This window comes from Poecilia reticulata, linkage group LG7, assembly GCF_000633615.1.
Source record: "Poecilia reticulata strain Guanapo linkage group LG7, Guppy_female_1.0+MT, whole genome shotgun sequence".
Classification (NCBI taxonomy): Eukaryota; Metazoa; Chordata; class Actinopteri; order Cyprinodontiformes; family Poeciliidae; genus Poecilia; species Poecilia reticulata.
The window spans coordinates 5,511,131-5,526,810 of record NC_024337.1 but is presented as its reverse complement, the minus strand read 5'-3'; the positions used below and the strand labels follow the sequence as shown (position 1 = coordinate 5,526,810).

The window sequence follows — 15,680 nt, the reverse complement described above, 5'->3', positions numbered from 1 at the left end:
GCCATTTTCTGGAGATTTGTTCCAGATTTGTGGTGCATAGAGAATCGTTTTCTGTTATCCTTCATATCTTTCTGGTTTTGGTTTTCATTTTTAAGCATTAAAGATCACTTAGATTTATTGTTATTTTCAGTCAACCATGAAATCTGTTCCTGATAGGAAACAGAATATGCTCAATAAATGATAAAACAATATGAAACGAATATTCTAAAGTAAAATAAKTAATTATTTTAACTTGATGTTGTAAGTAAAAGTAATAGAGAAATGTGAGCTCTTTAACTAGGTGAGGGCAGTTTTTTTTAATGAAATAAATAATCACAGCATTAAGTTAAAACTCACATTTCAAGATTAATGGACTTAAAAAACAATGTTTTAGACAGCTTGTCTCTTGTTGTTAAATTCATGAACTTTAATTTCTGAATTCTAACCAGTAMATTTTTTATTGACTTAAATTACATTTTCAAGGCAGCAGGTGGACTTTCATTTTCAAGTTAAACCACCTTCAAACGTTTTACAGTGAAGAAACATGTTGACAAAATTGTGCTTAACTGAATACAGAATTTCTTTTGCTGACTTTTGAAAATGAGTGAWTTTTAAAATAAAATATACTGATGAACTGAAATAAAGTAGAGAGTAGCAGCATTAATATCTCAGTGACTTTCAATCCCKTTTTAACATCTTAAACCACCTAACAGAGTTTATGGGCCAACCTTCGTGAAGACAMAACTTGATCTAAAATCAAGTTATAAAGTCTTATGAGAAGTGAGGTTGAACACTGTAAAAGGACATTATTATCTATTTTCCAGGCATAGGGTGACCTTTTGTAGCACAATCAGTTAACTACGTTACCTTCAGTTGCTATATATCAAATATGACTTAGAAGAAATTTGATGGCTTAAAACTGGGYCTCTGTTCTTTAGAAACTCATCCCTTTCTGAAACGCCACCATCAGGAAGTCACATCAMAATAAACCCTCCTGTATTAACTCTTTAACAATGTTTTACTGGCGTTGCACTGAGAAGTCCCACAATGAGCTCAGCAGAAGCTCAGTCCCTCCAGGTGTTTGCTAATTGCTGCTGGCTGGTCTTGAGGAGGTGARCGGAGGAGTCGCTGAGGCCGAAGCCTGGAAGCTGCAGCTCAGATGAGGACCCACCCCTCTAAGGCTAGGTCCACACAGGTGTTTTGCACAGTTGGATGGTTGCCATGGGAGATTAAAAGGATTTCTCAAACATGCATGAAAGAATCAAAGCAACACTCTATTTAGTTTTTGTTGAGGGAATAACRGTATAGCGAGATGTAAAGCTCAGAAAAGTAGATTTTGTGTAATAYTTTCTCTGATGCACAGCAGAAAATGATGGGCTGGCAGAACACCTGTTCACTTCTGATGTAGCATATTTATTTAGTATAAACTGTGAACAGAAACGGTTATAGTAGCTGCTCCTAATATCTGCTGTAAGCTGTTTTCTCAGCAATGGCGGACTAATCCGCCATTGCTCAGCACCACATGCAACCGCTTTTGCATATGGCGCTGAGCGCCCTCTGATGGCAAAATCCATACATTGTTAGATATAACAGATTCTAACGSTAGTTTCTAAATAAGTAACCGTTAACATAGAAAATTAAATGGGGGGGTTCAATTTTCATGCCTTGTTCTCTTCCATAGTGCCACGTCTCTTCAAAGTAAGCTCCAGYTTTAACATAAGCTTATAAATAGGCCTTACCAAAATGTCAAAGGTTAACAGGAAGGGTCAGTAATGTATTATTTCAGAACAAATCACAAGTGACTGCCTGCTTTATGCAGSACAGCCTCCTATCCTCTCTCTGTGACAGCTGATGAATGAGAGCTGAGCTTTTATTTATCGCCTTCGAGAACCCAGAGACATGAGACAGTGAAAAAAAAATAAAAATTGCAGCGTTGAGGTGGTTCAGCCGGACTGCATCATGGGATCTATTAATACTGATGAGTATCATTAAGAGCCGGAGAGGGGTGAGCCGTGGGGGGTTGTTTAGCTCCTCGGCGTGCGTGGGATGGAAGGGGAGGCTGAGGAGTGTTTAGACAGCGTTCAGATGGTTTACAAACAGTACGAAGCACAGCCTCTGTCACACTGAGCAAGCAAGGACCCCCCACACCTCCTCCTCGCCCCCAACCCGCCGCCAGCGTCGTCTGATGAAGACAGGAAACATCTGGACGCAAAGGGAAGGAGAGGATGATAACGACAGAGCATAACGAGGGTGAAGGAGAGCTGATCTGACCGGTCTCTTAAAATCTGAGACACAGCAGACTTTTGCAAAGATGGGTATTTGAATCATTAACATTTCAATATGTCAAATAAATCAGTGTTAACGGCTCATAGACATTAACACTGTCTATGATTCAGCTGCATTTATACATACCCCTGGTAAAGATGCCTAAACGAAGTCTCCTTTTATTGAAGCAGCATCGTCTCATTGAGCCGTTTGGAAAACTCCAGCTGTTGATCTCAGTGTTTTTAATTAGGAAGGAAGAAAGTCTCTGTTTCACACTAGACTGGTGTTTGTTGCCAAAAGCTCAATCTCATCTGATCAAATCAAACAATTCAGAGCCTGGAAGTATGAAGCGTAATAGGGTTGTTGTTTTTTACTGCTCCTTTTTTCCCATCTAAGATGGTCCTAACATGCTGTGGTACGGAATAGTTTAATATTCAACATGTTTTCGTTTTTAATGGTAGGATGATAAATACTTGCCCTGGCATTCCTTTTAATCTAAGCTAATTGTTCAGTCAAATTAACCTCATTATCACAACAAAGCGCCACACAGAAGGTCCAACACATCAACAGAGATTTCAAGATTAACTTGGGAGCTAATTTTTCTAACCAACCAAACAACTAACTAACTAACTAACTAACTAACTAACTAACTAACTAACTAACTAACTAACTAACTAACTAACTTTGAAGCTAAAGAAATTAAAGGAATGCTACAAAATACAAAAGACTTGCAGAAAGCTTGAAGAAATTTTGACCAAAACTTAAAAATTCATGTAACTAAAGCTAGCATCTTGGAAGGGCCTATGAATAAATTAGTGCTTCAACTGTATTTTTTTTTTTCATAAAGATGGTCTCACATTTTCCTCAAACACCCTCTGTTAAGGTGGAATGATGGGAATGATGCCAAAACATGACTTAGCTGGTCTGCTGTTCCTGAAAGGCTAAACCATAGTTAGCTTAGCCTTGAAAGGCAAACAACTTCCATCCATCCTCTATACACCCTTGTCACTGGTGGGGTCAGAAGGGCTGCTGGTGCCTCTCCAGCTAACGTTTCGGATGAGAGGCGGGGTCACCCTGGACAGGTTGCCAGTCTGTCACAACACAGAGACAGACAGGACAAACAACCATGCACTCACACCTAGGGACAATTTAGAGAAACCAATTAACCTGACGGTCATGTTTTTGGACTGTTGAGGAAACCGGAGTACCCAGAGAGAACCCACCATGCACAGGGARAACATGCAAACTCCATATAGGAAGACCCCARGCTGGGTATCAAACCCAGAACCTCCTTGCTGCAAGGCAACAGSTCTACCAACTGYGCCACTGTGCAGCCCAGGCAAACAACTTAGTAAAACAATTTAGTTTTACACTAATCTGTCCTGAAACATTCTTCAGAAAGTAACTGTGTTCTTTGTGGCCTTTCTGCTTGTGTAGACTTATTTTACTATCTTGTAAAGAAGTCTTWACAAGACCCCAGGTGTCTTCACAAGACTTCCTTCAGTAAATATTTAATGTTCATATTAGAAAAGCATCCAGGCTATCACAGGCTGTCCTACTTGTTACACCTGACACATTTCTGCACATTCTGGCAGCTTAAATAGCCTCCGATCGTCTCATGGATCCTGTCGCTTGTTTACGTCTGAGTCTCCATCCTCAGCAGAGCCTCCTGACAGTGTGGCCGCTGGGTGGGCTCTCTGTTTAATCAGCGTGTAACGACTAACTGCTCCCACAGCGACCTCATTTGTCCAGATGTACTTTCAWGCGCTGCCAGTGGCCCCACATGTTCTCTCATCAGAGAACATCTCGAAGCCCCTGAACAATCCTACATGGCACGCAGAGATCTCAGCTGCATCCTGTTTAGGCAGTCTGAACGAGTTCACGAGGTCTCACTCTGGGCTTTTTATTGAGTCCCACTAGAGCRATCAATACGGTGAAGTCACTCGGGGTCGCGTAGAGCCGCAGCGCTATGACGTTCTTGGCTTTCGACCCGTGTCATCTTGAAACRTTCAGTCCGATTTYGGTCATGCTTGTGGCATCTGGTTCACTCGATTGTTATGCTGTTCACCCCTCTGGAGAGTTTAGATGATATCATTGTAGGACAAAGGAAGCATGAAGACAGACTTATCTGAAATCAACACTATTCTGTTATAACATCGTGTTATAACGGTATTCCCTCATCGAAAACACACCTGGAGTGTTGCTTTGATTCTTTCATGSATGTTTGAGAAATCCTTTAATCTCCACGGCAACCATTTAGCTGTGCGAAGCGACTGGGTGGACCAAGCCCCGCCCTAGAGGATGAAGCTCCTCCTCTGAGCTTCCGCCTCAAAGAGCAGCCTCTCCCACGACTCCCCCGTTCAGCTCCTYCAGACTAGCCAGCAGAAATTAGCAGACACCGAGACTGGATCTGCACATCAACTGACCTAATTATACCASATACTTCTCAGTGCAGTGCTGGTAAAAACTTTACTAAAGGGTTAATGGAGGAGCCATGTTGTGATGACTTCCTGAWGGCGGAGTTTCAGAAAGAGTAGGAGGTTTTTTTTGTTTGTTTTAAAGAGACAGAAGCCCAATTTTAAGGTGTTCAATCACAGAGTCAAATTTCTTTTAAGTCATATTTGATGTAAGCAGCATTTTTATAACACAGTTACTCGACTGTGCTATAAAAACGACATTATGTGCCTAGAAAACACATAACACTGCCCCTTTAATCTCATTTTCCAACATCAAGTTAATGACACATTTAAGCATATTTCTGCATGTATTCAATGTGTTCATTTCTAATCCCATATTAATGCATACATAGTTTGATTAACAAATCATTTCTAAACAAAAACACCAATGCCAATTTTTTTCTTCTTTTGTGTTTTTAGTTTTAATTGTTGTGTTTTTTCTGTTTTGTATATTTTTGATGTTGTGTTTTCTTCAATGCCGTGTAGTAATTATTTTTTCCATGTGATTTTTGTCAAATATTTAATTTATTTTTATCTACTTGTTCTTACAGCTTCTGTAGCCAGACTCTGACATGTTAAACACATTTTCTGGGATCTGACACCTTGATAACTGGTTACACTCTTATTGTGATTAAATATCTTGCTTTTCTTTATGAACTGTGATGTGAGAGAGCATCAGAGCGTCTTTATGTTTTAATCAAACYTGTGGTTTTTAAAAAAATATTATTATCATTTTCTCTATTGAGTAAATTGAAATTCTTGTCTCCAGAATTTCCTAACCATCCTCTCTCCCTCCAGACATCCTGGCCGACCCTGTGGSCTGTCCTCTGCAGGACCCGGACCTCCAGCTGCTCCCTTACAGCCAACAGCAGTATTTTCCTGCCAACCTGCCTTTCCCTTTCTACAGCTCCCCTCCTTCTTCCACCTCCTCACCTTCATCTCTGGCGTCATCCTCTCAGCTCTGCCATCCTCCGTACCAGTACAGCTCTCACAGCCTGGAGGGCCCCTGCGATCAGGGCCCGGAGCCCATGTCTTTGGGGCTGAATCAGGGGCTGGCACACACAGGGCTGCCTCTTGTGCGCAGGTCTCGGATGGGGTCGGGAGGAAAGGGTAAAGGTCAGGATGAGTTATGCGTGGTGTGTGGGGATAAAGCGTCGGGGTACCACTACAACGCTCTCACCTGCGAAGGGTGCAAAGGTACTCACTCTGAGCGCTGGCTTTAAATCTGTCCATGCTTTCAAAGCTAAAGCTGGTCTGGGTTTTTACTTTATCTGCAGGTTTCTTCAGGCGCAGTGTGACCAAAAAGGCCGTGTATCACTGTAAGAGTGGCGGCGGCTGTGAGATGGACATGTACATGAGGAGGAAGTGCCAAGACTGCCGGCTGAGGAAGTGCCGCGCTGTGGGAATGCTGGCAGAGTGTGAGGAAACTAATTCAACAGCTCGACATGATGGAGCGACATAAACTACTGATACTGATCCTGTAGTCAGGTTTATTTGTAAAGCACATTTCAGCAACCCGACAGTTCAAAGGGCAAGACCATTTTTAGCCGTGATTTAAAGGCACTCAATGTTTCAGCTACTTTACAGTTTTCTGGAAGTTTGTTCTAGATTTGTGGTGAATAGAGGCTGAAAGCTGCTTCTCCATGTTTGGTTCTGGTTCTGAGGATACATAGCAGAACCAGAACCAGATGACCTGAGAGGTCTGGAAGGTTGATACAACAGCAGCAGATCTTTATTTTGGTGCTAACCATTCAGTAATTGATAAACTAATAATAGCATTTTAAAGTCTATTCTCTGAGCTGCAGGAAGCCAGTGGAAGGACTTCCTATCTTCCTGGTTTTAGTCAGAAGTGTTCTGGATCACCCTGAAGCGTTCTGATTAATTTTTAGGCAAGACACTGTTGCAGTAATCAATGCAACTATAGATAAACACATGTTACAGCAAGATACAGTTTCTCTGTATCTTGCTTGGACATTAATCCCTTAAACCTGGAAATGTTCTTCAGGTAATAAAAGGCCGACTTTGTAACTGTCTTTACGTGGCTCTGAAGGTTCAGTGCATTGATAGCTTTCTTGACAGCCTCAGCGCACAGTAACACAAATGATCTAAACGTCTCCGTGTTTGGACTACGTGTTTATATTGTCGTCGTTTTTCCTTCAAGGCCTTCTGACGGAAGTTCAGTGCCAATCCAAGCGACTGAGGAAAGGAGGTAGAAMCAGGAGCCAAGAGGAGGAGGAGAGCGCAGACGGCCGGAGAGTCAGCTCCACCTGCCGGTTACCTGCGCAGGTACTGCGGCCTTATCCTGAGGCCGGTCCCTAGGCTCTGTGCCGCCGGGGACAGGCCCGGGTTTCTAAACCCCGTCATTTGTGTCCTCCCCATGCAGACTCAGCCGGCCACGTTGACCCGGGAACAGAAGCACATTGTGGACAGGATGGTGGAGGCCCATCAACAGTTCAGAGATCAGGACAGCAGCAGCTACATGGTGGGGACATGTGCAGACGTCACGTCCACCCGAGCAGGCGTCGTGATCATGCCCTTGTCATGTCAGCAGGTGTTTGAGTGGCAGTGCGCTCTGGAAGGAGACGGCCTGCTGGATGTTCCCTCCCCACAGCTGCAAAGACTGCTGCAGTTTGCCAGAACGGTGCCGGGTGAGTCGGACTCAGGCTTTTACTCGTTTAGAGGTGCAAATTTATGAATCTGCAGTGTTCAAATAAAAAGGAGGGAAGGAAAAGAAAGATAAGATTTGAAGTTTCACAGAGACATTGTGAAGGATAAATCAACGTATCTACTTATTTTAGCGCATTTTGAATTTGAAACTAAATGTCGTGAAACACGGCAAAAACGCAAAATCTTGACAAGTATTTTTGATCTAATTTCCAGTGTAAATATTTTAGTTCGCTTGAAACAAGACAAAACTAACTTAGAAGTAACTTTTCAGAAAGATATAGGAGCTTGTGTTAAGTCAGTAATTCATTAATAATGTGAAACAGTCTGCCAGGGGATCTAGCACTTTTTCCATCAATACTAAGGAATTACTGACTTAAAACAAGCTCCTGTATCTTTCTCAAAAGTTAACGCTTAATTAGTTTTGTCTTGTTTCAAGCAAACTAAAATATTTGAATTGGAAACGACAAGATCAAAAATCCTTGGTGAGATTTTGTGTTTTTGCCGTGAACAAAACTTCTTCTTCTTCTTCTGTTTTTAATAGCACACTGAAAATTAAACCAACTAATACACATACATTGAACAGGCACAAAATATATGAGGAGTATAATGGGGAAGGATGTTAAAAGGACAATAAGACAAAAAAAATGAATGCAAGGTCAAAATCACAGGAAGGGCAAGAGAAAAAAAAGTTTTCTTAATTCACTTTGATCCCTCGTTATTATACACTTAGTTTACAACAAATACTGAATTTCTTTCGTTTCTTAATAAATTATGTCATGCATAAATTAGTTGAAGAGATCATCCTCTCCATGTTGAAATGCTATTTATTTACTTTCATTGGAGCCCTGGTCAAGAACTTCACAGGGCTTTCAAATAAATTTATGTTTTATTGTCGTAACATAATCAGAGACGAAAATCTTGCAACAGGGGCGTCCAGAGTGCGGCCATTTGTGGCCCGTGAAACTGTGAGCTTGCATGTAAAATAAACCCAGTTCTGACCTCCGACCCAGGATTTGACCTCCTGGATTTCTCAGACCAGATGAGTCTTCTGTCTGTGTCTTCGCTGGAGGTCATGTTCCTGCTCTCTGCCCAGCAGTTCTCCACCAACCCAGCGAGCCCCACTCCAGGTAAAGAGAAAAAAAAAACCCCCCCACACACACACACACACACAAGACTGGAAAAGAAGAAGACGCGCTCAGAAACATGAAACACACAGATTCAGAATACCTACCTGTAACTCTTGTGATCAGTCTCACAGCTTTTCAGTGCTTCCGGTTATGGCTGGCACAGAAACCTGGACCTGAAGGAAAACCTGGACCTCAGGATGCCGGTCAGCTCAGGTCAGCTCACGGCAAACTCTTTAATCTCCACACGATAGGTTCAATAATAGGACCTACTTTCTGTTTGGACAGGATGCAGTGAGGATCTCCTCGGCTCGGTGCTGAACTTCCTGCACAGCATGGCAGTGCTGCGTGTGACAGAAGCTGAGTACACTCTGCTTACCGCCACGGCTCTGCTCTGCTCAGGTCAGAAATGTCCAGTTAGGAAAACTTTAGCTGCAATTGTTCTGGTTAACACAAAGACTCTGAATGGACCTCTCATTGTGTCAAATGGTCTCATTTAGTTTATGCAAATCACTGCAGCTCCGGCTGCATGTTTAGAGTTGTTTCCCAGTCTGTTTCATTTTAATGCCTTAATGACTTTTCTACAGATTCTTGCTCTTGAGCTGTGGACCTCTGCAGCTCCTCCAGAGTTATCGTAGACCTTTTGGCTGCTTCTCTGATTAGTGTTCCCTTCTTTTTATTTTCTGATAATGGATAGAAGATTGTTTTATAGCAACTCTAGAGCAGCTGTGTATCACACGTAGACTCTGTTGGTTAATTAGAAAACTTCCTGTAGGGAATTTGTAGCTTCTTCTTAACTACAAAGCAAACTGTCCCGATACATCAAACAGGCTGCGACTCGCAACGTTTTCCAGGCTTAAAACAGACAGGCACTCAGTTGCTTTTAAAATAGCATTAGTTGATTTTTTTCTTCTTTTTTTTATCTGTTTTTTTATGTGTTGCTGTTTTTGTGTTTTTTTTGTGTTTCGTTGCCCTTGTTCATGCAGCCAAAAATGCAGATGTTCTCATAAATAGGCAGCTTAAATCAACATGAAGTCATGTAAATGAAACCACATTTTTTAGATTTTAACTTGTGAAAAAAAAAAAAAAAAAAAAATCTTTTCACAGTTATGAGGCACTTTGCATTAGTCTGTCACTAACCAGCCTGAGTTTTGTATTTTTGACAAACTGTGAAAAAGGTCATGAATGCTTTGAACATATGATTTCTTTTTGGTTGTTTTTTTGTGCATCGTATGCAGATCGAGCGTCCCTGCAGGCCGTCAGTGGTGTGGAGAAAATGCAGGAGCTGATCCTGGACCTGCTGTCCAGGGAGTGTGGGGCCCAGACCGGAGCAACAGGTCGCAGAGGGCCGCAGCGTTTCGGCCGCCTGCTGGGCAGACTGACGGAGCTGCGCACCCTCCATCACAACTACCTCCTCCTGACAGGACAGCAGCATGCACACTGATGCAGACACTGTCTTCATGTGTGAAGACATAAAAAAGAACATCTCTGTCTTTTTGAGATCCGAGAGATGGACCAACAAATGACTTTTTTGGGGGGGTTTTCATCCGACTTGCCCTTTGGTCACATAGCTTCATTGGTTTTAGATTGTTGTAAACAATCTTTTTTTAATATGTGTTGAAAGCTGTTGCAATAAACTCCATCAGGACAGTTTGTTTTGTTGAACAGTTTTAAAATAAAGTGTTGCCTCTACATTTATAAAAGTTTATTAAATAAAAATTAAGAAAGAAAATGATGCAAATCACCAGTTTCTGCTGATATACTATTTCCTATATATTGGTGTACTGAAAACTTAAAATATTAGCTGATTTATTTTTTTTTAAATGTGTTGGCTTTCTTACTTTAGAAGCCACTTCAAGCATTCAGCATGCAGAGGTGAGTGAATCTTTGTGAATCTTCTTCAGTGTAGACAGTCTGCGTAGCAATATTTGAGGAGCAGTTCTCAAATATTGAGAACTGCTCCTCAATATGGGCATCAGTTTCAGTCTTCAAACTGAAGACTGAAAAAAAATTAAAACCAAGTGGTAATAAATTGAGTTGAATCAACACAAAATTGTGAGTTGAATCAGCTAAATCAACAAAAAAAATAAAATTGTAAGTTTTAATAAACTTAATAAAAATGTAAATTTGCAGGTTTAATCAATGTAAAATTGTCAGTTATTCTTTAGATTATACTTAGCTTTTCATTTAAAGCTACAAAACTGCATAGAATGAAGTTGAATCAATGTAAAATTGTGAGATGAATCAACGTTAAATCAGCTCAATAAAAACGTAAAATAGTGAATTCAATCAACTTAATGACATAAAATAGCAAGTTGAATCAACGTAAAAGAAAGTTAGAATTTGATGAAGCATTTTGAACTTGACGGTTAAAGTCGATGCAACTTAACTGAGGCAACAAGAAAACTAGGTTGAGTCAAGTTGAGTGAGCAAATCTTTTTTTACGGTGCAATATTGCTCAGTTGGAGGATGTAGATACGGGATGGTTAGGAGATCCTCCTTTATTACAATCAAGCCTAGTATGAATTGCTTCGTGCTTTTCACACTGCATATGGCTCTCTCCCATAGTGTCAAGATAAAAAGTTTTACTTGCACAGAATCCATTTATCTGTTGGTGACAGAAGTGAACCAGTGAAGTGAAACACAGACGCAAACAAGCTAGCTAGAAAGAGCAAAGCTATCAGCAGCTACTGGTAGCCATAACTACCTCGAGTCACAAAAGGCATTGAAGATGACTCAAAGTCAAGCCCGACACAAAACAACATAAATAGTTCAGCCATCTTAAGACCTCTTATTGGCATGCTGAAGACCAATTTACTTTTAAAAAATAAATAAATTCAAGGCATTTTAAGGCCTTAAAAGTAAATGTAGATCAAGACTTTTAAAGGATGTGTGGATACCCTGAACTAGTAGAAGAGGGTGCGACAAAAACATTTTAAATGCCTGAAATTACAAAAATCCACCAGCCGATTCTGAATTCTTTTGCAGGCTTGTGGGAACAAACCAGTATACTCAGGGCTTACCAGTTCCATTCATTATGGGGTTTGTGGTTTTTTCAACTACCCAAATTCCTGAGCCAAAGCTACTTCATACAGATGAATGTTTTTCCCCCCATTACAAAATTGTCTGATTGCAGCTGAAAGTTGCAACAAGTGGAACAGTGTGCAGTCTCAGACCTCATGGGAATATCTGGGTTTATTTTGAATTTGCTAACATAAAATTGATAGGTTTTTTTTTTATAGTTATACCACAATTGTTAGCCTACGTCACTGAGACATAAAACAGTGCATATGACAGATGACAAAAGAAAAAAATCCACAGGACTCCAGATACATAAACATTTTTTAATAGAATATTTTCCAAAATGTGGAAACTGGTTAAAGAATTTTGGTGAGCTGGTAAGATATAAACAGTAGCGATAAGCTTATCAGGGTGAACTTTTAATTGGATGAAATTGGGCTCTAAGAAATAAATAGAATCATTGAGTGGGTCAACGTCAAAAGCTTGTGCTTGGTATAAAAAAAGAAAACAAATCAGCAAAAATCTGTTAAAATGCTGTCTGCTTTTCAATTAAAAAACCTCACTCCATTTTTTTTCTTAAATAAGATCTCTCAATTTAATCAATATAACTTTATTTCTATAGTTTTTGTCTTCCATAAATAAATTATTTCTCTGTATCAAAAGAGATTTCAAATATAAAGAGCATCGGCTCATTTTGTCGAATGCCAAGATTACACAACAATGCAAAACACTCAAACTATAGTTAATTTACAGTAAAGACAAATATCCATACACTGCAGGAATCATTTCATGGCGAGTCTCGCCTCGCTCTTCAGAAGGCTGATTGAAGTACGCTTTTAAAAACATTAAATTAGAATGAGCTTGATAACGCAAAGTCGTATGTACAAAAACTACTACCAGTAAAATATACATGAGTCTTTTTGTAAAAAGTTTAAAACATAGAAAATCTATTGTATAAAAGAAGGCAGTGATGTGTTTATCGGTCTCCGGCAGCTCTTTTTAAATCTCTTTCCTCATGGCTTGATCCCTCAGCAGCAGGATTAGCAGAACCTCAGGCTCTTTTACATTTGATTCCTGATATCCAGCTGGAGTTGAGCACACACACCTCTGAATGTCCCTGAATGGGGGGAATTAACGCTGCAGCAACGTGAGGCTTAATGTAACTTCATTTACACATCATCTCCCTAATGACACAAAGCAGGTTCTGTCAGACACCAGCGGTTCAGTCTGGGACCCGGCAGCTGCTCCGCGGCGTCTACAGGTAGCTGGAGGTGACAAAGCAGTGGCTGTGGCTGACTCGGCTCTGGTGGATCATGGCGCGGTCGTACGCCACCTGGACGGACTTGCGGATGCTGGACTTGCGACCCTCCATGATGCGCAGCTTGTCCGCCGTGTCGTCGACGCCCAAGTGTGTCAATTTGTCGCGGGGGAGCCACTGCCTGAAACACCGGAGACAGAGTTCGGACCGTGTGTAAGAACGTGAAAGACGTTCTTACACATTTCAACTCATCTACACATCAGTTCACAACAAATTGAATCTCAAGGAACTTTAGAAAAATATCCATTTATATAGAGAAATAGTCTTTTAGTACAATTCTACCCAATCAATGTAGACTGATTCAAGGTCAAATACATGCATGTCATTTTGATTCTCGTGCTTAAATTTGTTCCAGTAGGATTTTACATAATAAATCAGCATAAAAAAACACTCATATGTGAGTCAAGGCAGGGGAGCGAATACTTTTGTCAATATAGTGTGGCTTCCTTGTTCTCTGACAAACTAATAATTCAGTGACGTGTTTGTCTGTGAGTGATTTACGATGATAAATACAGAAACATCAACAATCATAATAGCAACAATAATGACAGTAATATTAATGATAAAATAATATGCAGAGCAAGCAGCCTACGTCTTCTTTGGGGGGGGACATGGGGGGCCCTGGCCCAAAAATGGTTGAGAAATCTGTCCTAGAGACTGAATGGAGAGCATCTGTTTACATCAATTGTTCAAGTCACAGACTCCAAACAGGGTTTAGGTTTGGACTAGCCCATTCTAGTTTGACCTAATCCACTTTAGCTGGACGTGTATGGGGGCGTTGTGAGCTTCCTTTCTTAGTGTTCTGAAGTGTCCAGCAGGTTTTTATCTATCTGGGATTTATTCTACATCCATCTTCCAAAAAGCTTCCTTGTCTAAAGTGAAAGCCTATCAGTGATGGGTTTGGCAAGCAGACCTCAGGTCTTTTCTGATGGCTGTAGCTTTGCGGTTGTGCCGTACCCTCATGTCGGGACGACTGACTGACACACATACTCCATGAAGTGCTAGAAGCCTGGAAACCCTGCATTAAACTTCCCCACAGCTTTATTTCTGACTCATGTTCTATGTTCGTGATGCTGTTTGCATAGAAACACTTTTCAGATCTAAAAATGTTTCAACTCACTTTCCTTCCGCCTCATAATTTTTCCTTTGTGTTGCGTTAAGCTTGTGGTCGCAACAGTACAATTAAGACAAGTTTTCCCTTTTCAGCCAGACACTCAAACGTCTCTACCTTTTAGCCGAAACAGCTGGTTCGCAACTTCATAACCTCCGTTTAACATCTGTGAAACTCACCACGTCCGCTTGTTATCGAAGAAAAGCACCAGGTAGAGTCTGTCGTTTGTCTCCTCTTGTCTCTGCTCTCCCAGCCGGAGGACGTCCTTGGGTGGAACGGGGATAGGAATCCCATTCAGCAGCAGGCCTTCCTCTGGCATCTCTGGGTCGATGATCTGAACCAAACAGAGCAACGGGGAGCGTTGAGCCAAAAAGTCTTTTGACAGCTCAAACGGGATGATCAATATGATGAGTAGCTCACCAGAGCGGGATAGGAGGGATAACCTCTGCACTTCGCCCACACCAGCTCTAACGGCTCCAGCTCCGTCTCGTCCTCCTCCGACTGACTCCCATTGCCTGCAAAGCAACACATTCTGTGTTTAACGCAGATCAAGAAAAGAACATGCGTTATTGTGGCTTAATGTGAAGTACCGGTGTAATCCGAATCTCCGTTGACTATGTCAAGAAGAGGGATGTTGGAGAGAGAAGGCTTTCCGAGGCTTCGCTTGGGTGGCGAGTTGCTGTGGGATCAAAAATGCTGGACCGTTATCGACTGATCATACATCCCCAAAACCAGACAAAGGAGATAATCACCTTCATCTTACATTTCTTTGTGGAGGACGGGACAGGATCGTGACTCTGAGTCGGAGTTGCTGTCTTTGTGCCTTTCGAACCTGTTGCTCAGTCCTGAAAACGAACAAAGCATCGGTTATCCTCAGCCTTGTCTTATTTCTATAAGAGCTTCAGATCTGAGCTAAAACAATTTAATCAAATTCACATCCTTTGATTCATTAGAACAGATTCAAAATAAATGACACCAATTTAAAATTGAGATAATAATTAGAATCAAATGTATTATAATAGGGCTGCTGCTAACAATTATTTCGATTATTCAGATTATTAATGGATTTAAAAAGAACCACACACATTCTGATCTTAAAACAGAGAGTATTAGGAAGAGTTGGGCGATGTGGTCTTAGAATTTTATGTAGTACTATTATTACTACTATTGTGACAAAAATGAGGATAAAAAACTATTTCTTTTTTTTAGGTAGCTGCATGGTAGCATTCACAGCGCCACCAACAAATGCTGGTCTTGCAAAACATTCCTTCTTGATATAATATAATATTGCTAAACTGCAAATAAAGACTCCATTTCATTTGCTCGCATTTTCAAATTTACCCGTTTCTCGTGAGAATAGTGGGAGAAAATAGTAAAATTAACAAATTCGTCTGGTTGTTTGCATTAACTGACATTTGTAGCAATGATGAATCAAAATTCTTACAAGAAATCTTTTACGATTAATAAAAAAAAAAAAATCAATAAACGATACGTGTCCACCTCTAGTATCAGTATGAGTATTTGAGCTAAAACAATTTAAATCAATTTGTTTGACCATTTATGAAGATAAATTGTCACCAGTCGGCTCAAACCTCACATATATTGTAATTTAATTCTAAATACTAGAGGTGTGCCGATCGATCGGCCACCGATCATAATCGAGCCGATTTTCGCGAAAAAGTACATGATCGGTGATCATTGGCTCTTGTTGCCGATACCGATCACCTGCATCTCATTTC

At 40.8% G+C, this 15,680-nt stretch overlaps 2 protein-coding genes across 6 annotated transcripts in view; one reads left to right on the top strand and one right to left on the bottom strand.

The window, feature by feature from the left end:
- nr1h5 (nuclear receptor subfamily 1, group H, member 5) overlaps positions 1-10,178 on the top strand; it is a 17,701-nt gene extending 7,523 nt beyond the window's left edge. The window contains exons 2-10 of one of the 3 annotated variants that reach the window (XM_008413015.1): positions 5,499-5,897; positions 5,978-6,118; positions 6,862-6,986; positions 7,084-7,182; positions 7,252-7,348; positions 8,378-8,494; positions 8,618-8,707; positions 8,780-8,893; positions 9,730-10,178. In XM_008413015.1, the coding sequence (XP_008411237.1) occupies positions 5,499-5,897; positions 5,978-6,118; positions 6,862-6,986; positions 7,084-7,182; positions 7,252-7,348; positions 8,378-8,494; positions 8,618-8,707; positions 8,780-8,893; positions 9,730-9,935 (1,388 nt within the window). In that variant the 3' untranslated portion in view covers positions 9,936-10,178. Of the gene's footprint in view, positions 1-5,498; positions 5,898-5,977; positions 6,119-6,861; positions 6,987-7,083; positions 7,349-8,377; positions 8,495-8,617; positions 8,708-8,779; positions 8,894-9,729 lie in introns of all 3 variants that reach the window. The other 2 variants (XM_008413014.1, XM_008413013.1) reach the window with 2 other exon arrangements.
- Positions 10,179-11,821: 1,643 nt separating this feature from the next.
- Positions 11,822-15,680, bottom strand: part of brpf3b (bromodomain and PHD finger containing, 3b) — a 16,024-nt gene continuing 12,165 nt past the window's right edge. For 2 of the 3 annotated variants that reach the window (XM_008413009.2, XM_008413011.2), the window contains exons 9-13: positions 14,705-14,786; positions 14,532-14,620; positions 14,362-14,456; positions 14,121-14,275; positions 11,822-12,951 (exon numbers count right to left, since the gene is read on the bottom strand). In XM_008413009.2, the coding sequence (XP_008411231.1) occupies positions 12,768-12,951; positions 14,121-14,275; positions 14,362-14,456; positions 14,532-14,620; positions 14,705-14,786 (605 nt within the window). In that variant the 3' untranslated portion in view covers positions 11,822-12,767. Of the gene's footprint in view, positions 12,952-14,120; positions 14,276-14,361; positions 14,457-14,530; positions 14,621-14,693; positions 14,787-15,680 lie in introns of those variants that run through there. The other variant, XM_008413012.2, reaches the window with a different exon arrangement.